The sequence below is a fragment of the Diplotaxodon limnothrissa genome, linkage group LG11, assembly GCF_057381915.1.
Source record: "Diplotaxodon limnothrissa isolate DT_005_m linkage group LG11, D_limnothrissa_male_GT1.1, whole genome shotgun sequence".
Lineage (NCBI taxonomy): Eukaryota > Metazoa > Chordata > Actinopteri > Cichliformes > Cichlidae > Diplotaxodon > Diplotaxodon limnothrissa.
Window position 1 is genome coordinate 14,411,296 of NC_140606.1, and position 24,647 is coordinate 14,435,942.

General features: G+C 39.1%; 1 protein-coding gene across 1 annotated transcript; it reads left to right on the forward strand.

The window, feature by feature from the left end:
• mroh1 (maestro heat-like repeat family member 1) lies at nucleotides 1–24,647 on the forward strand. Its single transcript, XM_085366235.1, has 46 exons — nucleotides 1–131; nucleotides 791–894; nucleotides 1,894–1,996; nucleotides 2,139–2,284; nucleotides 3,064–3,195; nucleotides 3,583–3,745; nucleotides 4,523–4,621; nucleotides 4,783–4,934; nucleotides 5,554–5,694; nucleotides 5,888–5,980; nucleotides 7,152–7,230; nucleotides 7,552–7,665; nucleotides 7,888–7,961; nucleotides 8,129–8,251; nucleotides 8,743–8,850; nucleotides 9,094–9,238; nucleotides 9,438–9,478; nucleotides 9,941–10,082; nucleotides 10,326–10,378; nucleotides 10,604–10,711; nucleotides 11,416–11,535; nucleotides 11,649–11,771; nucleotides 12,392–12,538; nucleotides 13,211–13,237; nucleotides 14,501–14,623; nucleotides 14,721–14,800; nucleotides 15,133–15,274; nucleotides 15,415–15,510; nucleotides 16,500–16,604; nucleotides 16,707–16,842; nucleotides 17,055–17,167; nucleotides 17,390–17,542; nucleotides 18,542–18,598; nucleotides 18,861–18,958; nucleotides 19,109–19,274; nucleotides 19,471–19,640; nucleotides 19,754–19,891; nucleotides 20,083–20,197; nucleotides 20,366–20,512; nucleotides 20,589–20,655; nucleotides 20,796–20,917; nucleotides 21,321–21,470; nucleotides 21,595–21,729; nucleotides 21,909–22,011; nucleotides 22,172–22,237; nucleotides 22,323–24,647. Exons 3-46 carry the CDS (start codon nucleotides 1,975–1,977, stop codon nucleotides 22,397–22,399), a joined length of 4,911 nt encoding a protein of 1,636 aa, XP_085222361.1. The 5' UTR covers nucleotides 1–131; nucleotides 791–894; nucleotides 1,894–1,974; the 3' UTR covers nucleotides 22,400–24,647.

Sequence of the window (24,647 nt, forward strand, 5' to 3'; positions counted from 1 at the left end):
GCGTGTTTACACCTGCAGTCTTTAGTCAGGCGCTAACGTCAACTGTGACACGGATACGCAAGCCTGTTTTTTAAACCAAGATAAGACTTGACCGTGGGGTGAGAGATTATTCTTTGGCAGACCCTCGGCTGGTAAGTTAGCCATATTAGAAAGGCCGCTGTTTTGCTTCAATAAGAAGGCTAGTAGCTCTTCCGTAGCAGCAGCTGCTGCTAGGTTAGCACACTAATGACTCTTGAGTAGGTTGCGACAGCAGCATCGCCACCAAAGCAGGTAAAAGCTAAAGGTTTAACAGTTCACTCATGTATAAGTGGCTTCACTTCAGGCACTCTACTTAGCTTAGCCCACACGGTGTGTTTGCTTGCAATGTCATCGTTCTTTATGGTATAATCAACGTAAAATTACAATAAATGACTGAACGAGCTAGCAACGATTCAGTTGTTGGTTATGTTAACCCTTTAGCACAGCAGGTGTGGCGGACTGATAAAAAGTTAAGTCCTATTGACCAGATAGTGGCAGTTTTTGGTTGAATACAGCCTTAAACTCATTAATAGGTGTTAGCGTGTCTCAGTGTGAACTTGTCACAGAGGTCACAATCAACTGTCTGCTCTCAGGTAGCTTCCCGCAGGTTCCCTGTGTCTACGTGAGTTGTTGTAATCAGAGGTTAAACTGAGATTTGGCAGGTGAAGGCACAAAGATTGGCTGCAGCAGGGCCAAATAATTACTGTGAGTTAGAAGTAAGTTACATAAAAATGTGTTCTGTGATGTCCAGTAGATGTTTCTTTGTCTGCAGATTGTGATCAGCTGAACTGCCATGCTACTCCGATATTCCCTGCTCTTTATGGATTTAACCACCTGAATTCAACAAGATATAAGCAGATGTTAAGACAGTAAAAGGTAGACTTCGGTGAATGAGTCTAATCCGCATCAACTTAATCACCTTAAATATAAACTCATGTAACCCATTAGCAGTACCCAAGATATATTCAGTTCAACATACTAATTCTCTGTAAACTTGATAACAATACTGCAAACTAACCAGTGTAGCATGCAGTAAACTGCCTACTGCCATATTTTCATGTAAGCATTTGCAAAATGTTAGGCAAAAACATAATTCAACAACACATCATGCATAATCCAGTATCTGATTTAAAACTCAGAGACTGCTCAGCATGTGAAAATCCCATTCTTTAAAAATAAATAACTCATCTTTCTGGCATCTTTCTCCATATGTCAGTGATGCATGTTAACATTTTTTTCCTCTCCCTGGGAAAAAAAAAGCAACTGAGCATTTAGCTCACGGATGTATTTTGCAACACACTGCACGGATATAGTTTGTGCATTTGTTGATATTTGTTGAGCTGTTTTAAAGTTACTTTTTACAATACTTCCCCATTAAAAATCATTTCTTACCTCTTCTGTGGCACTAACTAGATGCAGACTACCGTGAAACCTTATTTAAATCAGCACCATTAATTGCATCACAGGGATGAAAAGGAAAAAGGGATGTGTTTAAGATGTAAATGAACCATGGGATGTCATTGTTTTCTTATTATTGAGCAAGTGTCTCCATGCCATCACTGGAAACAAGCACAACTCACTCAATAGTAAGATGCACTAACCTCTCTATCAGATGTAATTAATCATTAACTGAAGGCGGTGGGATGCTATTTCAGATTGTTCCAACCCACTTTAACCCCTGGTTGTCATGTTTTTGCATACATTACTGCACATATTTGATAAAGGAACATCCATACTGGGATGGTAGTATGAACATTTTAAATGAATCAAATGATTTTGGTTGCTCCCAAGTCAAAACAGCAGTTTATTTCCAATGAAAAAATGGCAATATTAAGAACAGTATTAACTGTAAATACTGTATACTGTCTTCGGTAGCTCTAGCCCATCTGTATCCCAGGAGAAACAACCCCTCTTTGGCCTCTGGCTCCAGGAAGCCAGAGCTCCTTGCTGTCCAACATGGATGAGACGGATGTTGAACGTGAGTCTCTTCCCTTCCCTACTGAAGGCTAAGCCACATGTATTTGACATTGGTCAATTCAGCTTTCTGAAATGTTGTCCATCCACTTATGTTTACTCCTTTTCTGCTCCGATATGCTTCTGAGGTTGTGTTTTCCTTTCAGAGGTGACCCTGGCTCTTCTTGATGCAGCCACCGATAAAGACTCAGAAGTCCAGGAACAAGTCAGGAAGTCTATTTTGACTCTGGGAAAACAGCAGCCAGACCGAGTGTTGGCCATGTGTCAGGACTACCTCCTGAAACACCCTAAGGTAACAACCCAGAATAGTGAGAGTCCTTAGGAAGACGAAAGTCAGCCATAATTACGTAACTAAGAAAACAACTGCAAAGTCGTTTAATGTTTAAAAGCAATATGGACTGTTAAATCTATTTTGAGCCTGTTTTTCTGCCTTTTTTTCCCGCACACAGATGCAGAGACTTTTGATACCGTTGTAGCCACTGAATTCATTCAGTTCATTAGTTGGCTTTTTTAAATTTAGATGGTGTAAAATGTTCTTGGTGATATATTCTTTGCTTATCTAAAGGCAGTCCCTGACATTCAGCAGAAAACAGAGTCATGCTGTTATGTTTCAGATTAACTGCTCCTGTAGCATTTTAATTTCCTGTTTCACTCCATTGTGTTCCTGTTCTCCTTTATGTTAATGACCTTGTCAGTGAGGCTGATACTGTTTTCATCTTATTAATCCGTCAGTATCATCATGCTAAAATGTGCTTAGGGAGACATATACTATAACAGAAACTACCACAAAGGCTATTTTGGAAGCTCTGCCTTTCTATGGACAGATTTTGACAACAAGGTAACACAGCTTTGGGAGATGCAGTCATCAGATTTTACGCTTGTACTGACATCAAAATGAAGGCTGATTTCTGTGTGGTCGGAGAGCTTATTGGCATAGTGACTGATGTTATTCCATCGCAGACCAGCCTGTGGTCCTCTTTTTTTTTTTTTTTTTTTTTTTTTTTTTTTTCTCCATGCTTTTATATCGCCTCTTCATATCTTCCTCTTCTTCATCTCATCTTTCTTCTGTAGCTGGTGGTGAGCCACAGAGTTGTGATTCTTCGGACTATTGAGCTGATTGTTAGCTGCAGGATAGAGGAGATCAGTCCTTCCAGGATAAAGAGTATTATCTCCCTGGCCTCAGATGAAATGACTCGATCAAAGGTAAATTATTTATGTTTGTGAAGGTTCTCAGTCGCCCAGGTCATCGTAGTCTAAGGAGCTTGGAAAGAAAAGCATCTGGACTTCTTTAAGTGGACCTTTCACCTCTCATCCGAGAAGCTTCTTCAGTTCTTCTTCTTTAGAGCTAAAGAAGCTGAGAGGTGTAACGTCTTCAAGAAACTTAAAGAAGTCCAGATGTTTTTCTTTCTAAGCTCCTTTGACAAAGGTAGAATATTTACTTTTAATCATTGATTTTTGTGTTTTTTAAGAGTGTGGACATTACATGATTGAGTTTTGATTAAGATATCTTAAAAGCCTTAGTCATACAGTTTCGTGTGGCCCCTTTCTTACATCCTCTTCATTGTTGTTCTGCCTTCATGGTTGATTCAGGAGGTCATCCCAGACTGGCAGCAGGCAGCCAGTAATATCTTGGTCGCGGTGGGTAATAAGCACATCAATGACATCATGGAGGAGATACTAAGCAAGTTCCAGCCAGGGGTCCTGCCTCACTTCTTTGTAGTTCAAACACTGGCCAACCTCTCTGATTCAAATGGTAAGGACATTTTTACTGGCGTACATGAAAGGAAAAATGTGCAGTCTGTCTTTAAGGAAGCCCACATGCAGGCCAGGGTAGGATTTTGGCTGAGAAGAAAGGAATTGAGCGGTTGCTGAGAAAAGCTGAACCTGTTAAACCTGTCCAGTAAGAGCACTTGCAGGTCAAAGATTTTGCACAACACCAGGATTTTTTTCTTTCTCTCTGTTTTTTAGGAGCACTCTGTGATTACAAATGATTAGGGCTCATTTTTTCCACTAAGTATGGAGTCATACTGGCAGCAGTAAGATATTTTTCAAAACTTCTGAGCTGATGTGTACTTTTCTAATGGATTAGTAAAACTTATTTAGAGCCCTGAACTTCAGTGTCTGTGCTCCAAGTATGGCAGCTACCAAAGTAGCATGTCAGGTAGTTAAACAGAGTTTGTCAGTCTTTAAAGGGCCTTTAAAGTGCGGCTGACGTTACTAATCCTACATTTGAATTTGAGCATGTGTTTTATGGCATGAATGAAGTTGTTGTTTTTTTTCTCCCCAAACTCCATAAAATGAAATCTGGAATAACTTAAAAGAAAAATAATCAGAGTTGTCTGAACTACTCATGTCTGAGTGTCACTTATTGTGGTAACAGCCAAATAACTGATAGACAAATCCATTTGAATTATTGTATAAAAATTAGTCTCATAGTGCAAAAATAATGCCAATGTATGTCTCACTGCTGTTATAGAGGAAGAGGGAAATGTAAGCGTGCCATAAATGTGTAATCTGTTCTGTTCTCTAGTTTATGGCATGGTGCCGTTTCTGAATGCTATTCTGGGAACCATGTTACCCATGCTGAGCATGGCAAAACAGGACAACATAAAGTGGGTCTTCTCTTCTGGTAAGAACCACCTGACCTGTTTTCCAGTGGTTTCTTAGATTTTGACTGAACAAACCAAACAAAAAGTGCAGCTTCACGATGTTCGCGTGTTTGCTTTGCCTGCTCTTTACAGTCACACGGCTTTTCTGTTTCCTGTTTTGTTGTTTTTTCTCTCCCTGCAGCTCTGTCTCATTTCAGCGACAGTATCTTGGAGTACCTGGCCAACTTAGACAAGGCTCCAGATCCTTCAGTCAGAAAAGACACGTTCTCCAGTGACATCTATGCTGCTTTTGAAATCCTCTTCAATAACTGGTTACAAAGCAGAGAGCCCAAGGTAGGTTGATCGTGCAAGATGATATGAAATGCAGTGGACTATACAACTGAAAAACCACCTACATTTTGCAAGAAGTCATGGGTTGAGGCATTGTTGAAGGAAGCTGAATCATTAAGGAAGCAGAAGTAAGCCATCCAAAGCTGCAATGACAAATAAAAAAATAAATGATAAAAGCTAAATTAATTTTCTCACAGAGAGAACACTTGGTGTAATTTACTCTCCTATCCTGGAGAGACACTGTTTTATTGGGAAATTCCCAAAAAAATGTTTTTTGAGTTTTCTGGAAGGTGCAATCTGTTTTAGTCAACAAAAGAGAGTCACAAAACTCAACTAGAAGAGGGTGACATCTTTACTTTTTGTACTGACTCTATATTAATCTGTGTTACTGAACCAAACAATTAAACCGTTTGTTGCACAATTGGGAAGATACAACTGTTTATTAGAAGAGTATTTAGTTAAATTATCTCAGAAAGAGGCTTGTTCTGGGAACTAATATTTATTCAATCACAGGTTATTGATGTGAAGGTCATTCTTATTACACATATGTCCAAGTACTCACCTAATCTTTGTCATCTCTATCACCTCATATTCTGACTTTTCTTTTCTGTTTGGCTTCCAGTTGAGGCTGACAGTGGCTGAGGCGGTGGGATCAATGTGTCATCTGATGGCCAGCGATAAACTGGAGGAACAGATTCCCAGACTTGTTCCTGCCATCCTGTCCCTGTACAAGAAAAACAACGAGCACTACATCATTAGCAAGGTGGGCACAGTGTGATGCATCAGTGTAGGGATTGTTTATTATGGGTTTTTGTAGAAAGTATAATTTATGTAAGGAAATGGAGGACCATTACTCTCTGAGCATCTCTAAACTCTGTCCTGGCTTTAAGTAGAAGTGCATCTTAAACTGAGTCTGAGCCTTTGCGTGAGTGTACCTGTTTTGTTTTTCTAAACAGAGTCTGTGCCAAGTCCTAGATGCATCTGTTAACATGGGCAGCAGGGTGCTGGAGGCACAACTGGAAGCTCTGCTCTTTGCACTGCACCAACAGGTACACCTTAAGTGCATTTCTTTGCATGGTAATAAATTGGTATCATTGATTGTATAGTGTATTGATGAGAAACAAATGGTTAGAAGAATTGTTTCTCAGTATTTCTGTTTGGTGCTGAACTACTTATGGTATTGAAAGCACAAATCTGTGAATGAATGGACTGGGTTAATTCTTGCGAATTGCTCACCTGTGCTGCTTTTCTTAGTTGATGAATCAAATGACCGTAACTGTTACTGAGGTCACACATTTTCACATCCTTGTGACTCAGCTGACACTTGGCCTGATGCCTGCGTGTTGCAAAATTTCACCTCAACTACGTAATGTGATGTGATGGCATAATGTTACAGCAGCAGTGTCTGTTACAGTTCCTTTTGTAATTTTTTTCCCTCCATTTTATATATGTAATATTTAACGGTGCTTAAAAGTGCATGTTGCTGTTAAGAATGTGTTCCTACAACATTTTCAGTTCTTATTTTCAGCTGAGAAGTGTACCCGAAGTGGGAAAGTGGTGGCACATGAAGCTTTTCAAAAACAATAAACACATGTGACTTTGTGCTGTAAAAACAGACCATGTGCTCAGACTGTTAATTTTTTTTATTATGGTTTTCAAAAATGCACTGGTCCATGCAAAAATGAACTCATGTTAATATTCTCCCATTCTTCAGCAGCAGGAGAACACCATCATCCCTATATATGATACAGCTGCAGGAGAGCGTTTATACAAATGTTTTATTGCCTTTAGCTGCTTGATTTGCACTCTGACTTGTAGATTATGAGCAGAGTCCTTGTTATGTAAAATTATATCAGTCCCATTTTTAATATACAAATGCAGTGATTCGTATTAGGTAGATATACATTTCCTGGCTGTCACTGATCCAAACACACATCTGCACCCATGACACCCGAAGCCACAGAAACCAAATTAGAAAACTGTATTTTATCCATGCTGAATCACACATACGCTGTTATTATCACAGCTGTTTTAATACAAGGGATAAAGGTAATGGTAAAAATATTATTTAGAATAATGCGACATGTAGCACAATTGTGTTATAGTGAGCCATTTTTAATGACATCTAAAATAATCTAATCTACCGCGACCATTATTTTCCTGATGTAACTAAAAGTCACCAGAATAGACACCATGATGCTCTTCCCTTGTTTCTACCAGGTGTCTGCCCCTGTTGACTACAGTAACCCTCCTACTGTCAAGAACCACAATGAGGTCCTGCGCTGCTTCAGTTTGATTGGTACTAATTTTACTTTTATTTTTCTTCTTATGTTGATGTGGAGTGCACAGTGACAGCTGAATGTTGTCCGGTCAAGCTTTTCTATCTGGTTTAGCTCTGGAGAGTCACAAGAGCAGTAATGAGATGTGCATTAGCGTGTTAGACCCAGTTTCCACCACAGGATAATTGCATTAACTGTGGCAGTTTGTGGACTGCTCTTATCCTCTGTCTTGCTTTGCTTGCCTTTTTTTGACCTGATTATTACATCTGTGTCAATTTATGCATTTCACATTTAAATGTATTTATTTTATTTTTTTTAAACTTCTAATTCTCTCCCTTTAGCGAACTCTTTCCCAGATCGCCTGGTTATGTTTGTTCTTCAGAAGTTGGAGAACAGTAATGAGAGAAGCAGGATGGGCTCCTTGGCTGTCCTCCGTCACCTCATCAACTCCTCCAGTAAGGAAATACAATAACAGCTCCAAGCATGACACACACTATTCCCTGATCACACACTTGCCTGTTTTACGGCACACAGACATTTCAAGACAAGTAAGAAGCAAATTGTTCAGTTTACCTAAATCACGTGATAGTATTTATGTATCTATGTGTGCATACATAGAAGTGTTGATTCATTTGATTATTTAAGACTTTGCCTTTATTAGTACCTGTGCATTACAGCTTCTACTATGGAGAGCAAGAAGCTGCTGATTCTGGCCAGCATCAGACAGCCGATGGCTGACCACAGCAACAAGGTAACGCGCGCGCGCGCACACACACACACACACACACACACACACACACCTTTTTATTTTATTTTTTTTGACTATCATGCTGTTAGATGGATGAACATATTCTTCTTGTGTTTTACTCTTTTCCTTAAGCTTTTAGTTGTTTAGACAATGATGTCATTGTTTCCCAGGTGAAGAAGCGTGTGGTCCAAGTGATCAGTGCCATGGCTCATCACGGCTACTTGGAGTTAGAGGGAGGAGAGTTACTGGTTCGATTCATAGTTCAACATTGTGCTTTACCTGACACGTATCAGGTACAACTCCTTTTGTGTTCATTTCCCCCTTTTTTTTTTTCCTGATTTGTATGGAAGTTCTCTGTTAGTTGCATTTTCAGTGCTGTATGTGTGTGTTAGTATGGTGGCTTTTTGTTGTATATATGTACACAATGTACAAAATGGTAACAGTAAAAACAAATATCATTTTCTGTTTTCCATGTGATTAAAATCTAAGGTGCAAACATGAATGATGACATGCAAACAAGCCCATTAATGCCCAGACATTCATAATCATTCATAATTCATAATTCACAAATGAGCTTTAATACTTTATCTTAAAGTCTATAAGATTAATGAACTATATGGAGCTGAAAATGACAGATTCTGCAGATGTGAAACATCAGTCCTCTCACAGATAACCTGAGGACTTTAGCACCCCAGATTAAGGAAGAACTGTACAGAAGGACCAGCAAAGATGTTTTTAAGTAAAATATGTATTACTACCTGTGCCCTTTTCTTTGTGTCTTCAGCGGAGTCAGAGGCCCACAGATCCAGAGGAGGTAACTAACGAGTCACTCAGGTCAATGTGTGACAACACCCTTCATCTCCTCACTACCACTGTTGGACGACTAGCCGATGTATGTACCCTTTCTACCAGTCTGATCTGATAAATATTGTGTATATATATTAACATGTGTTGTTCAGGAAACGGTGTTAGCAGCAGGTGTTTCTTATGTCTTTATTTTATGCTGTGCATGTGTGAAACTTCCCTGACTAGTAGTGTAGGTCAGTTAAATTTGATTTGTACTACTAGTCAGTTAAAAGTGTTACGTTTAAGAACTTTGCTGTGATATTTAACATGTGTGTTTTCTTGTTTGAAGGTACTGTGGCCAAAGTTGCTGTTTTATCTGACCCCTTCACAGTACAGCAATGCCACTACTCCTCTTTGTAAAAGTCTCATAGTGCTGGGCAGCAAGAAGAAAAATAACCAAGAGCCCAGCTTCAAAATCGACTTTACACGGGAAGGTACATGGCTATAGACACTTCTTTATGTAACGTGTGGAAAGCAGTGTGCTGTAAGGGGTCTATGTTGAAATGTTGTGTGTGGAAGTGGAAAAAATAATATTATAAATAACTTTATAAGCATTGAAATTTGTTCTTACGTCTCTTGTTCTTGTTCTGAATGATCAGTTTAACCTAAACATGTCTCATCTCTGTCCTTTAGTCAATCTACCATCTCCACAAACACTGATGATCAGACTGCTGGTAAGCAAATATAGAAGCATCGGCTAAACCTAATTCCCTTTTTGCATCTTCAGTATTCAAATAAAGGCTTGCCAAGCATCCCATCTAATAATTGGCTGGAGCAAAATTTTTGTAATAAAATTAAAAAAAAGAAAATTAAACAAAAAGAAAAAAGGACTGCATGGATTTATTATGCTAATTTAATCCCCGGGGTGTGTGTGTGTGAGTGTGAGTGTGATCTGCATATAATGATGGGGTGTTATATGCATACTGTGAGTGAAAGTTAAGTCTGTATGTGTGTTTTTTGTGTGCGTGCATGCGTTTGTTTCACTCTCTATGGCTTTTAATCCCAAATTCTTTGTAGTTGCATTTTTTTCTCTAGCTCCTCCTACCACGGAGCAATAACCAAGTTAGACAGATTTACTGCAATTGTTTGTCTTTTATGTGATCTGTGATATAAATGATACGTATCTGTTTTTGTAGGTGAATGCAGCTTTTCCATTCAATAACAGAGATCATGGCGCTCCGTCCCTCTCTCTCCTCCAAATCCTCAGTATTAACATTCACCCCAATGCTGAGGCAGTCTGGGACAAAGAAATAGCTCCACTGCTTACAGTACTAGAGGGTATGAAAATATGTGCACATACAGTAATCATTTTATGCATTTATTTGTATTATACTATATATGTGCTTTGCTGTAGTTACACAAACTGGCACTTTTGCCCTTCAGGGGTTCTCATGCTTGGTTTTTGTTTTTGTTTTTTTTTTCTTGTAAAGATGATCGTCACCTTGAGTGTCATCCTCATGCACAGTATTTTTCACTATGCTGCTGCCAGAGCTTTCTGACTGTGGTTTTTGGTTTTAACAGAGTCCGCTGCAGAGAGTCTGGATAAGAAGGAATGGGACAAGAGGTTACTGGAGGTGTGTGGGTTTATTTTTAATATTCCCTCTTCAAATGCATTAGTGATTTTCAGCTGAATAAAACAAAAATATCGTCCCACTTATTTGGGAAGAGAGTGAATGATGGTTGTCATCATTATTAGATTATTTATATAGTTAGACTGTTATGATCCCTGCTTCGTCAAAAAACATTTAAGTCAATTAATTTGATCAAAGTCATCCTAACGGTGCTAAAACTGTCCACAGCTCTTGTCTAAAACCCTGACAGCACTTGATGATGATAAGTGGGTATGTCAGTTGGCAGCTGAATCAACCAGATACCTCCCTACATATAACAACGCCTTAGAGGAGAAGGTAGGTACCTTTTTAACAGTAAAGGTTTATTAAATCAGTTCAGAGCTGCTAAGACTTCAAAGCAAACTTAATTTAGAAGTGAAAAATATGGAGCAGGTAGAGGGTGGTAATAAATCTAAGAAAAACGTCAGAATTTCTGACAGTAAAATTGTCAATTTCCAAGAGAAGAAAACTGCAATATTCTAAGATTTCCATCACAAATATGAGACCACAGTTCACACAGCACACATTAGCACTAAAATGATGCCCATGGTACTCCTTGTGCATATTTTGGCAAGACTGTGCAATGAGAGCTGATGCCAAACGTTCATCATCTCACCCAAATCACCAAGTTGTTTTCTTCTAAATGGGTCCATTTTTTTTCATGCTAATATTATGAATCATATTTAAATCACAAGTATTTCTTCATTCTTAAATCCAATCGCAAGGTATAATTTGATTTGGTCATCTGCTGCAGACATAATGAATGCTTAGCAGAACACATAAAATTTATATTTATTTATTTATATATATATTTTTTGATTGCATACAGAAAGTTGAAAAGTTACACCTGACCAAGGGTGTAGCTTGAAAATAAACAAAACTTAACTAGTAAATTTTGTATAGTATAATTGATATCACAGATGTTCCTCTTATAGGAGAGAAAGATATGAAAATGCTGCTTAGATATTTATATAATGAGCCTTTTTTTTCCCTTTTTTTAGAGCTTCCTGTATCGATGTATAGGAGTGACTCTCCAACACTGTTTCAATAAAGACCTGGTCAAAAAACAGCTGCATGAAGTTCTCCTCGCAGCTCGGCACAATGATGCAGTCGAAAGAGAGGTACCTGAAACTGTCACCTGACAATATTCTTTCGTACAAAACTCATGTCACTTTCGATGTTGTTGCACAGGTTTATAGTCTGACTCTAAATTCCCGTCATCTGCATCTCTCAGGGAGTGGCGATGGGCGTCGGTCTGTGTGCAAATAGCCACTTGGAGGGAACTCTGGCCAAGCTGGATGAGTTTGGAAAATCGGATGCCTTCAAGAAGTCACCGAGCATCTTTAACCTGCTGAAAGTACGATGGAAAATGTGCAAATAACAAGTTTCCTTATGTTTATTTTATGTAGAGCAGTGTTCATTTAGACGTCAAATTTTGATTTGTTCACAATCTTTTGACCAAAATCTCATTCTAAAAAAATCTAAATTCTTGTAGTTTTAGCTAAATATCATAAGATATGAGACCAAATCTGACGTTGGCTACATTATAAAGTGTGAAAGAGTGTCAAGTTTTGTTGGTGACAGTTTCTCAACACTGTTTATTTTCCTTGACATGAAATATCAAATGTGTCCATATGTCTACTCTTCTCTTCCTCTCATATGTTAATTTAAGATCAGAGATTACTTCTGACTGGATCACTTCCATATTCCCACCCGTCTATACACCTGTCTCTTAGATAGTTCTTATTGGATCTTGTCTCTGCAGAATATTTTCAATATTTTTTTTTCGTTGACAAAAAGTGGCAACACATCCCGTCATCGTTTTTGTCCTCGAGCATTATTTTTTATTTCCTTGTCAGCTTGTTTTTATTAGGAAAAAATGTGACAAAAATTATTGGTTAACAAAATGAATACTGATTGTACAGTTTTTTTACAAAAAACAAAACGGCTGGTTATTCCTTTCTTGTCTAACCTCAGGAGCGTAATGATGTCGAGGTGGAGAAGGTGAAAAGCACATTAATCCTGTGCTACGGTCAGGTGGCTGCGAACGCCCCTCCAGAAAAGATTCTGAACCGCATTGATCAGGACATCCTACGCTGCATCAGTAAACATTTCAACACCAAGGTATGGAAACACAGAGAAACAGTCCTGTGATTTAGTAGTTTGCCATTGTTTGAGATGGTGTTGCTGGGTGTCACAGACTCCTGCATCACTTAGGTCAGCGGTCCCCAACCCCCTGGCTGGGGACCAGTCTGTGAGTCGTCTGGTCTGTGCCGCGAGAGTTGAGGCTTAGGTGTATATATTTGAAAGAAATATTTACGCATTACCATAGCGACCAGAGAGCATTAAGGGGCAGAGAGGAGGATGTTACTCTCAATGCTGTCGGCGCATTTCAGGAGGACGCTGCTAATAAAGTTACACAATTACACAGTGAATTTGCCTTTATTATTATATTTACAAAATACCACAGTTTTTGTCTTGGTCGTATCATTTTATTTTGTTGTATTTATCCGCAACACCTTAAAGGCCAGTCTGTGAAAATATTGTCTGACATTAAACGGGTCTGTGGTGCTAAAGAGGTTGGGGACCGCTGACTTAGGTGATCAGACAGTTCATGAGAAGAAAGAGAAAAAACAGCAAACTGAGCTAAGATCCAGGTCTGATGCTACAGGCAGTGAACAAGGAAACTCTTAATTTTAACAGCTTATTGATGAACATTTTATTTGCCTGAATCCTGCAGGAATCAGGGCTGTGTTTGTATGTGAGCTCATTCCTTATCACCTTTTCTTTATGCAGGTTCTGGGGATTAAAGTAGAGACAAAGGTATCGTCACAGGAATCCAGGAGCTTTGTCTTTAATCCTTGCTAGTTAACATTTCCTCTTTCTTCAGTTTGATCTCACCCTCCTTTCTTAATATATTTCTGCATAAAATCTGCATACTTTTGGTGATATTGTCACTAAAATCATACATGAAAGTCTTCAATTTGAGAGCGCTGTGCAGTAAAACAGCCTTTTCATTATGCTTCAACCCAGCTTCACTGCATACATGTGAAGTTTCACGGTGCAAGAGCACCAGACTTTACTGTCCTCTGAAGGCATTCATGTATGATCGATCACTAACATGTTTCCAGTGTGGTGGTGGAGTTTATGTTGATTTTTAAAATGCAATTTAAAACTTTTTTACAATCACCTAATAGCAATGAGACTAAAATATATCCCAGCTAAATTTGGTTGTTGAACCGTCGGAAACCATATTGAGCATCACTTCTTATTGCAATAAGGGACCGTGGTGTACTTCTGGGAAATGTAGCTTCAAAGTGATGCATCACTGAAAATATCTCACACACTCACTTCAGGAAAGCTTGAAAGATTTTTTTATCTTTTGTTGTCGGCTCTCAGCTACAAAGAGCAGATGATAAGAAACTAGCAGACCACCTTTCTTACATTAGTCCTTACTAAATAATATTCAGGTTTACGACAATATTGTATTATGTGTGTGCTGTTAAGCTGTTAACATTTTGTCTTGTGATTATAATCATTTGGGGCAAAGAAACAGCTGTGTTTACGGCATTGTTCTAGTCAGGGTGACATTGATAAATAACACCTTCAGGTCCGTCTCTCTCTGTTCTTCACTATAAGCTCTACTCTTTCTTTCCTTTTGCCTTATTTGCTTAAAGGTTGATTGCTGTTACATTACTCACTGGTGACTCGCACGCTGTGTGAACACCTTTTATGTCTTACTGATCAGAGCTTGCAGATGTTGTGTTGTTCTACTGATCACCTCACATTTCTTTCCATCCATAGGCATGGAGGATCAATCTGCAATATACATGTTGGATTGATTTAATTAATTAGCTGACTGATTTATTATTATATGTATTTTATTGTTTATTTTTACTATGCTTTGTTTAGAGTTGTGTCTGCTAAAACAGGTTTGCAGTGCATCTTGTTCATTCTTGATAACGGAGACTGCCTCTTGACCCGAATCATTTTCTCTCTTTGTTTTTTTTTGTTGTTTTTTTTATGTCTTTGTGCGTCATTTGTCTTTATTTTGTGCACCGTCATCTCTGCATTTTCCCAATACAGGACCTGACTATGAAGCTCAGTTTGATCCAGAGTGCTGGCCTCATAGCCAGAGCCATCAGTGAGTGTGTGAAGAAACAGGGCTACATCTTCTCTCGCAAGCAGGAGCTCATTACTGTTATGCTGGTCAGTGGAAATTAAGGGCCAGCTTCTTGTTACACAGTAATTGCAGACAGTAAGAACAGCAGACATGTTCTTGTCTTTTATTTTTTTCACTGGTCAGGACTTCATTAAGGCAGAGCAAGCTGATGCACTGAGGACTCCAGTACGCCAGCTTGTGATGAGCACGTGTGCCAACCTTATGTATCCTTCACTTCAGTGAAGAAACTGAACTTTGCAAAGTAATATGACACAAATTAAGTCCCTTAATAATAGAGACTAACAGCTACTGAATATATGTACAGAGCGCTTACTAATAAATGAGTGTTTGTAGTAGTTAATCTTACTGTTTGCACTGAATGAACTGTAAAACTTTGATTTGGGGTGACTTCCTTTTGCAGACTTAAATGATAACCACAGAACTCAAAGTCAACAGAAGACAAATACGAGGCAGCACTTTGCTGACGTGAAATGAATCATCAGTGACTGAAGCTCTGTCATCTCCCAGTGTTTTATCTTTGACCTTAATGCCTCAGTCCACTGGACCCTCCGATGAGCGAGAATGAGAACTTTGACTTGCTAAAGGTGTGTATCAACAGTGTGTTCTGTCTGCCAGCTGAGACGAACACTCCAGAGAAAACTAAAGAAGAGGAGCCGCTCGACCCCAAGCAGAGAAAGGTGAAGTGAGATAGACTGAGATCTGCTGTAGTTTGTTTGTACCACCTCTGATCTTTATAGCAAACTTTGTCTGTCATTGTAGCCAAGTATTTTAAATGCTGTCATGCTGTCAGTCAATATATTCTGGTGGATCTCTACAGGCGCTGTACAAAGACACGCTGGCTGCTCTGCAGGAGCTGCTGAAGAGCGTATTGGCTAAAGATCCAACACCCGACGGTTTACAGAATGTCTTTAAGGTGAAGCCTGCCGCTTCAGCAAATGCTCTTGTTTTCACTTGGCTATTCAATATGTTATTTATTTAATTTTTAAAAAATAAATGAGGTCATTTTGTCATAAGATTAAGGGGCTGATGAAAATCTTTACTAGTAGTTTTGGTCGAGCAGTAGAAGAATGGGGAATAAAATCAATACAGAATAGTATCACAGTGTTTTACATGGTGATAATAGATCGATTAAGGGAAACAAAATATCAATATTCTATTAAATAAATAATACTTCTATTAGAAAAATAATTTAAATACTCTCTTACCATCATCCTGACATAATGTTGACTCAGTTTAATGCAAGTGAGAAACTGTCCAACACTGGACACACTTAGCTCGACTAAAGCTAGCTCCTACTTCAAAGCACGCTGATGGCTCAGTCACAGCAGCCTCCTCACGCTCCAGCATTGACAGCAGGTTTTAGTGAAGGGTCTAAAGCAGGATCTGCTTAACAATCTCATTTAAAGCACAAAAAATAAAGGCAATAACTTTATCTTATAGAGTAAAACAAATACTGAAATAGTTTAACTTTGAAGACAAATCACCTTTTTAAACTGAAAAATAAATTCCAAAATATGCTTTTGAATATATTCAGCATATGTTAAAAGTACAATAATATTATATTGTGAGTGAAGTATAGTGACAATATTGTATCATTAGGTATCTGGTGATTCTAGCACTATTTATTTCTGGTTTTAAGTGCATGATACAAATTGCTCTTTCTCTGCTTTTAATTTTAGTTTCTGTCAGTCCTGCTCACGACTCCAGTTCCACAAATAACTTTATAAAAATCTTTAAGTATTGTAGACTGCCATACAGTAATGATTGACTTTAACATGCCAGTATCATATCGTAGTGTACGTGTAAAGCTCTTGTAAAGGACAAAGTAAAGCACTATACAAATACAGGCCATTTACCATAGTGTATGTAACCTGCGTTTTCTGATGTGACTTCCTTGTGCAGCACATTGAATCATGGTTGAGTTCTGGACAGGACCACGAGAGGGAGCGAGCTATCACAGCCACAGCTCACATACTGGCTTACTACCTGGATAACCTGACTGTCAAGGTACACACAAAAACATAGGGCAGATATATTGGTGACAAAATGTTTTTATAATTCAATGGATAATCGTGTAATTACCATTTAACAACTCAAAACTTTGTGTAGAACATGGTGTCTTTCCACAACCTTGGAGCTCTGCTGGGCCGCCTGTCTCCACGCTGTTCGGACCCTGTCCCTGCCGTGCGCGCTGCTGCCGTCGAGTGCATACACACACTCCTTTATATACAACTTCGATATGAAGGTACAGTCATGTAACGCTTTGACATTTTATACATTGTTTTAAGGAAGTACCATGTCATAAAGTGGGGAAAGGTAAGGAGGCAATGATGAGACCCTGTCTGTTATTTTGTAATTAGTTTATAAAAGGAGCAGGGGTTGGATAATCTGGAGTTGAACTGTGAATAATTATTGTCAGTGTAAAACTTATTTAAATATTTCTATCCCTGTTCCTAGGATTCTCTTTGGATTATAAGGATGAATCTGTGGACTCTCTGCTGTTGTTAAAGGATCGGCTGGAGAACCCTGACCACTCAGTTCTGTACAAGACCTGCTCAGACCTTACCAAGGTACGCGCAGGAGAGCTGCAAACTGCTTTATTGCTCGTGCTCAATACTTGTTTTCTTGCCAGTGTGGATTTTATCTTTTAGTATGACACTCAACAATATGTTTGTGCAGTTATCTGTTGTAATGCGTATAGTCTGTCACACTCTGTCCACCATAATGTAGGTGTGTGTGTGTGTGTGTGTGTGTGTGTGTGTGTAACTGTATCTTTCCCTGCATGAAATCAGGTGATGAGTAAGCGTCTGCCTCAGCAGCAGCTGACGACATTGGTGTTCATGCTGTTTGAAGGGCTTGTCGACAGCCAGACAAACTGCTGCCGAGCTTCAACTGTCATTCTGAATACTCTGCTCAAGAACAGAGGAGGCGGACTACAAGATATGGTAACGCACGGACTGCCTTTAGTTGCATTTTCTTATGCCTGTACAGTCATTGCATATGATATAAAGTTGCAAAAGAGAAATCTCTGGAATCACTGACATTTCCTTATAAATAAATGTATACAACATTTGCCTACTCACAAATTTGGGGGATAGCTTTCACAGAACCTTAAGAAGAGGCATTTGAGCGATCCGCCAAGCAGGGAAAAGCAGCAACAAGCACTTCTAAAGATCTGGATGTTATTCAGCCCGCGAAAACAACTAATTGTCTACAAGTGAATAAAATTTAAGACTACTGCTACTCTCCTGGGAGTAGGCGTCCTTCAAACATCAAAGGGAATAACACTCAGTCTTGGGAGTTGAAGAAGACCAAAGGGCTGCAAAAAACGGCACTGTAAATCTTTAAACCTTGTTAAAGTCTTTGTTCATGTATTCATAAAAAACACTGATCGGGAAAACGCCTAATGAAGGGGAAAGTTTTTTTTTGTTTGTTTTTTTTAAAGACCACTTTGAAGGTACAAACTACATTTAAAAACTCAAGATTGGCTGCTTTGCAACCCAAGGGCCAAGAAATCTTTGAATCAATGAGTGAGCAATAAATTCAGAACAGAATTAAACAGCAAAGTGGTTTACAAAAAAAAGACAAAGAAAGGAGGAAATTCCACTTTTTTTGAGCCTCTTAGCTCTGACCTGATTCACATGATCTGGTGTGACCTGTAGAGGCCTGTTAGGTCAAGACATCCCAGAAATGTTGATGAAATATTTCTGAGAATTAAGCAGGACATGGAAAGTATAGCTGTTACTGGTTTAGTTAGATTGTGTTTGTCTAAAATGATCTTGATGGCCGTACAGATGACATCAAATCAAAAGTCCTGCTAAATGTAACCAGCTTCACAGACATGGTTTTGCAACTGTAACAGTGAAGTGCTTTACCTGCTGCTGTCCTGCTGGATCACCAAACACAGCGATTGTTTGTTTCTGTGTTGTTTGGTGTGTATGTAGGTCCCAGAGATGCTGGAGGTGCTGCATGTGCGTCTGCAGAGCGTCACAGAGGACCAGGTAAAGACAAACATGAATGCACAATTCATATATCACACACTTAAATTATTCAGATATTGAGCGTTATCAGCATTTACAATTTAAAGGATTTCTTATTATCCCCATGTTAAAATAACAGAGAGCAAATTAGAAGAATACCTTTGAGCCCTATTTTGCAATGATGAGCCGTTTACTTCACAACTCTCTTACTTTGTTTTCTTGCAGGTACTTAATGAACTCACTCGCTTTGCTAAGAATAACTGTTTTATTGTATTATGTTCAGGTGAGAGTGGCAGTGGGACAAACAGTACTTATCCTGGCTTCTCAGCATCTACAGACTGTTATCAATACACTAGTCAACCAACCACTTCCTTATGACAAGTAAGTATAAAGAACCTTTAAATCCTCTTCCTCAGCATGACCACATGCCAGCTGTTTTTTGTCTTAATATAAGAAAGAATTGCTCATATTTTAGCTGTAACAGATATTTTCTGGGACATGTGTGAACATGAAGCGTATTTGTTCGTGCAGCTGGATCAGTGAGATGTGGATGGCTTTGGGAGCAGACCCCATTGTAGCTAATCAGATCATGGAGATGGTGATGGAGAAACTTAGCATCATGGCACCCTACGTAGACAAGAAGGAGTCATTGATGAGAGGAGGAACAACAAAGGTGGCTACTAATCAGCCACTGGCTGTAAGTTACAAAGTGACTCACTACATGTAAATTGAGATGCAATTGTTGTGCACAGGACACACACATATCATGAAAGTCTGTTGTACAGACTACAAAGAAATTAGCTTGTGTTTAGTTTCTGGTGCTGTTTTTAAACTTGGTAAATTTACTATAGATAATTGATGGGTGTGAATGTTGTGTGACTTTTGTCATTCAGATGACATGCGGTCTCAAGGAGCTGTTATTAAACGGTCAGAGTCAGGAGCCAGCGGTCAGTCTGTTCCCTCGGCTATTCTCCTGCCTCACTGTGCGACTGGGAGCGAGCGTCGGAGTCTCAGCACCAAAGGACAGCAACTCAAAACACACTGCCTCCATCCACGTCGCAGGGTACTCATCTTTTTTTTTTATGTATAAAATAAATAAATAAAATCTCTGTCAAGTTAGAATGTCAGGTGTTTCTGTGGGTGAACTTTTGGATCCAATCCTTTCTTCTCTTCCAGGGTAGCAGCTGAAGCACTGAGAATTTTGTTAGCACGAGCCCAGTTAGATGAGGTGATGAAAAAACTGGATGAGGATAACGCCTGGGATGCAGTGAAGGAAGCCAGTACACATGTTAAAGGAGTGACACTGCTAGCAAGGTACAGATATCTTCATGTTGCACATCAGTAAAGCTGTAAATCTCTTTTAAAACAGTACACTGGAAACACTATGCCCTTGTTTTGCATTTTATCCAAACCCTGTCTTATTAGGAGTTAAAATGTTAATTTAAATGTGCTCTAAATGTGCTATGGTGTCTTTGTAAACAAGCGTTTGTTTGCCTTGTCCTTAGGGCGATGGCTAAGCATGCTGGTCCCAGATTGCCTGCAATCGTGGAGTGTCTGTGTCCATTACTGAACAATATCTATGAATGCCAGCGAATCACTGTCACTGCTTTCTTTTCTGAGGTGATAAACCCAGTGATTACATGTCTCCAATTCTTATCGTTATATCTAAATTGCAAATGACTAAATGAGTATCTTTAGCAGCTTCATTGGCCAGCAGCAGGAGAACAACAATAAAATGTTTTTTATTTATTTTATGTCTTTTGTCACGGTCTTATCTTGTGACTCCAGCTGTTGAACCATCATGTGGTGACAGAGCTGATGTTAGTAGATGTGTTAATGAACAACATGATGGAGAGGATATCAGATCCATGCTGCACGGTCCGCATGTTGTCTGTGCGAGGGCTGGGGAACATAGCCGTGGGCTCACCTGAAAAGGTACGCACACTCACAGCACTCGCACTCAGCCACCCTAACTGTTACGACACTCACTCACATGTAACTTTCATATTAGGTGAATAAATATGCCAAGGAGCTGCTGGCAGCCATGAGTTCAGGAATGGAGGAGAAAGATGATCCAGGTAAGTCAACAGCAGATTAAAAGTGAAAAAAGGTAACGCTAATAAACATTTGTATCTAATTCACTGCAGTGTTTCTTAAAGCGTACATGGTACAGTCATTAATCAGATCTCTCTCTTTTTTCTATATAAAACTGAAACAGGTAAACTGATCACACTTGAGGCCATGTCAGGCTTGTCTAAAGTTCTTGTCCACCTTGACAAGAAAAACGTTCACCTACTCGCGGTCTACATCTTCATGAAGATTAAACCTTTCTTGGAAAGTGTAAGCTTGGTCTTTATATATATGTCCTGTATCATGTTATTAATCAAATATTAATCTAAATAAAGTAACATTTTGTTGTATTTTATATCAATATTTCTTAAAAGTTCATTCACATCTGAGGTCAGTTAGATTTCTCAAGCTTTGTTCAGTCCTGTGAGAAGATGACTTTTTAAATATTCAGACGCAAGGAGGCTTTATGAGACACCTGTACGTTTGTGGCTTTTCAGCAGGTGTGCCTACTAACAGGGCCCTTTTTGTAGGCACACCTGTTTACCTGCCTACACCTCTGTGCCTAATAAAGTGAAATTTCCCATTCCAACCTACATGAGACGATGAAACAGGCAATGCACTTTCTCTAGTTGTCTAGATAAAATGCTAAGTGCCGCTTCTGACTCTCAACCAGGAGAACGATGACATCCGCTGTACTTCCATCCATCTCATGGGTAACCTGTCCACGTTTGGCTCAGGAGAGCAAGTGTTCAAAGACCAGATCCACAATGTTCTGGTCAGCCTGCTGTTACACCTGGTTGATCCAAACCCGGAGGTGGTTAAGGTAAAGTTGGAAAGCACACACAAACTGTGACAGCAGCTTTCTCTCTTATTGCAGATACACTTTAGTACTAGAGGGTGAGCTGTTACATGCTGTCATGTAAAAGTGGATTGATTTGTTTGTTTAGGCGTGTAAGTATGCGATGCGAGTGTGTGCTCCTGTAGTGGGATCAGAACAGATCACAGCCATGTTTCAGAACCACCTACATGAAGATAAGAGCTTGCACTACGGAGAATTCATCAACGACCTCACAAAATACCTGGTGAGCTGAGAGACCGTCTGAGTTAAGCTTATTTAAATGTGGGGAGATAAATTCAAACCGTTAGTTTTAGATTTTGTCAGCTTTCTGTCCTGATGTTTGCTTTTCTCACCGCAAAGTTACAATAAATCATAATATAGATGCTCGTTTGTGATGCTTATTGTGTGTTTTGTGGGCTGTAGATTCAGGACTTTCCTGGCATGCTGAACTTCTACCACATTTCAGTCATCCAATTCTTCAAGAGTAACTGGCCTGAGGTCAGAGCAGGAGCTGCCATGTTTATAGGTATCACTGCACTTTAAAAGATCACTCCATATTATAAACTGAAGTTCTATCAATAAGCACGAAGTGTCAAATGAAAACCAGCCTCTGTGTCAGTTAGGTTACAGTATGATAGTTTACAGATGACATGTGATGATGATGATGATGATGTATCCATCATCAGGGTTCATGCTGGGAAATCTTCAAGAGGAGCATCACTCCCACCTCAACATGGGCACCATCACTAAAGGTAAAGTGAAAAAATCCCTTCATTTCCTCTCTGATCTCATTCTGTTTGTTTGCTGGTTTTAATATTTGTGTGCGTTCGTTTACAGGTTTGGTGATGCTGCTTCAAGATCCAGATCCTGTTGTGAGAGTGAAGGCTGCTGAAGCCATGGGACACTTCCACTGACACACACACATACAAATACTAGTAATTCCTTTACACATCAGTGGTCGGTATAGATAGTAATTTAATTGTTTTTTTTAAATATTCAGCACTCTGTGTTCCAGTGTGCAGTCATTCTCAAATTATCCAAATAAACTAACTGCAGACTTTCATTAAGACCAGAACAGGGACCAAAGAGGAAGAAGTGAGGAGTACGAAACCAAACGGTCACATGATCATGCCAATGAAAACTAAAAACACTGTCACACACACATGCAGATGCATTTAGCTCTTATAGTCTTAATTTAGCCCCTCTCACCTTTTACTCTGGTACTTGAAGGAAGAGTCGATTCTTAATGGTATTTTAGTGACCCAGGACTGTGCTCTTTACAGATAGACCTCATCTGTAGCATCCTGTCAGTGTGACAGCGACAACGAGATACACTGTGTTCTCTCGATCAATATATTATACGTGAAGTTTCTAATGCGAACATGAAAATACATTTAAACTTGAGTAAAACTTTTTTAGAATAAATATAGTTTCTTTGAATACAGATATATATATATGAGCAAGTGAAAGTTGCACATTTGAAGTACATGACTAGTTCACGTGAGCGTGGTTGGTAGCTTGTGTGTGTGTGTGTGTGTGTGTGTGTAGTCATGGCAGCATTTTGTGACCATGTCAGTGAATGTGGAGTTTAGTTCCAGAAAATCTCCGTTACAGGTAGTTGCAGTTTAGTGAGCTTGGTTTTGGTGTACTAAAGACCCCACCCTCCCCCTCACCTTTTGAATCTTTAGCCACTGCTGAGCTGTTTCCCTGCCCTCAGTGAAGACCCTGTGAAACGTGCTTAGATCGATTAGATTTGTGGTTCCACGTGGATGTCTTAAAGTGAAGCATAAAATAAAAATAAATGCACGAGAGCTAGAGCAGATCAGATTTGAAGGGTTGACAGTGTGTCTGGAGGATGTGAGTAATTAATCCATATCATTTAGCCACTAAATCAGCCACCAGTAACCAGCCAGTAGCTGTTAGTGTTTCTATAACCAGCAGGACTCAAGCTCAGTAATGGGAACTGGGTAAGAGTTTGCCTATTGACTAATGCCAGGCTCACCATCACTGTTTAATGATGCTGTTTATAAATCACTACCATCTCTACAGCTGTAACAGTCATGTCTTCAGCCGAGGCTTTTAAAACTGCTTTGATTGTCTTGTTTTATCAGCATATGGTTAATTTTGTTTTTTAATTTCACGTGAACTTCACATTAATCTCACGCGTACACGTTAATCGCCTGGAAAAAAAAAAATCTTTGCCAAACCTCCTGTGTCAACCCTCATAAACACACCAGCCAAAATCATATCAATCCATAACGCTGAGAGGTGTCACATTATTTAGAAAACGAACTCAATTCCAATTAATAATTGTCAAAAAGACAATTGTAGCCAATAAAAGGTTACTAACCTAGTGTTGCTTTGTCAAACAGTCCAGCTAAACGTGATGAAACCAATGCCAAATATCTACAGCCTCATTATATTGTAGCAATGCCGTTAATGATTTTCCTTTATTCTAACTTCGAAAGCACTTGATCCTTGTTTAGTTTTACAGTTGTTGCCTCTATTTGTGTGCTTTTAGGTACTGATGTGTGTGAGCAGTGTCTTATACGAGAATGACTTGAACACAGGACCTTAGTATTTATGTCTCCAATCAATGTGCTCAAAGACAATAAGTCGAAAATAATATGTTGTGCATCCACATTCAAATCGATTTTGGGGCAGAAATTTCCAGAAACTCTGATTAAGGTGATAGCGATGCATCGTTTGTTGTAAAGTTTACCTCTGATATTTCCGTTGCACTTTTAAGCCCTGCTTAAGTTCAGCATCACAAGTCTTCTTTATTTTTCCCTGTTTACTTTTGCACTTGAACAATTGAGACACATTTGTCTCTTAATACTCACATTCACACTATAAATGTATTAATCGCATACATAAGCTGCTCCTGGATCTGTTTTTGCTAGCCCTACAAACAGGGACTCGTGGCCTCCTGCACTTTCTAACACTATGGCTCGGTTTAGGGTAGTTGGTATTATTCTGTTGTTGTAAACTTTGTACAACTGATATTGATTGTTTCATGTCTTCCTGGTTTTTAACATGTTCTGAATGTCAGATGGTGATTATTTCAAATGTGTCTGCGTGTTGGAGCGTGAATGTGTGCATGTCTGTTTTCAATAGAGTGTGAGGACGATGGTAATCAGTGCATCTAAAACGAATAAATAA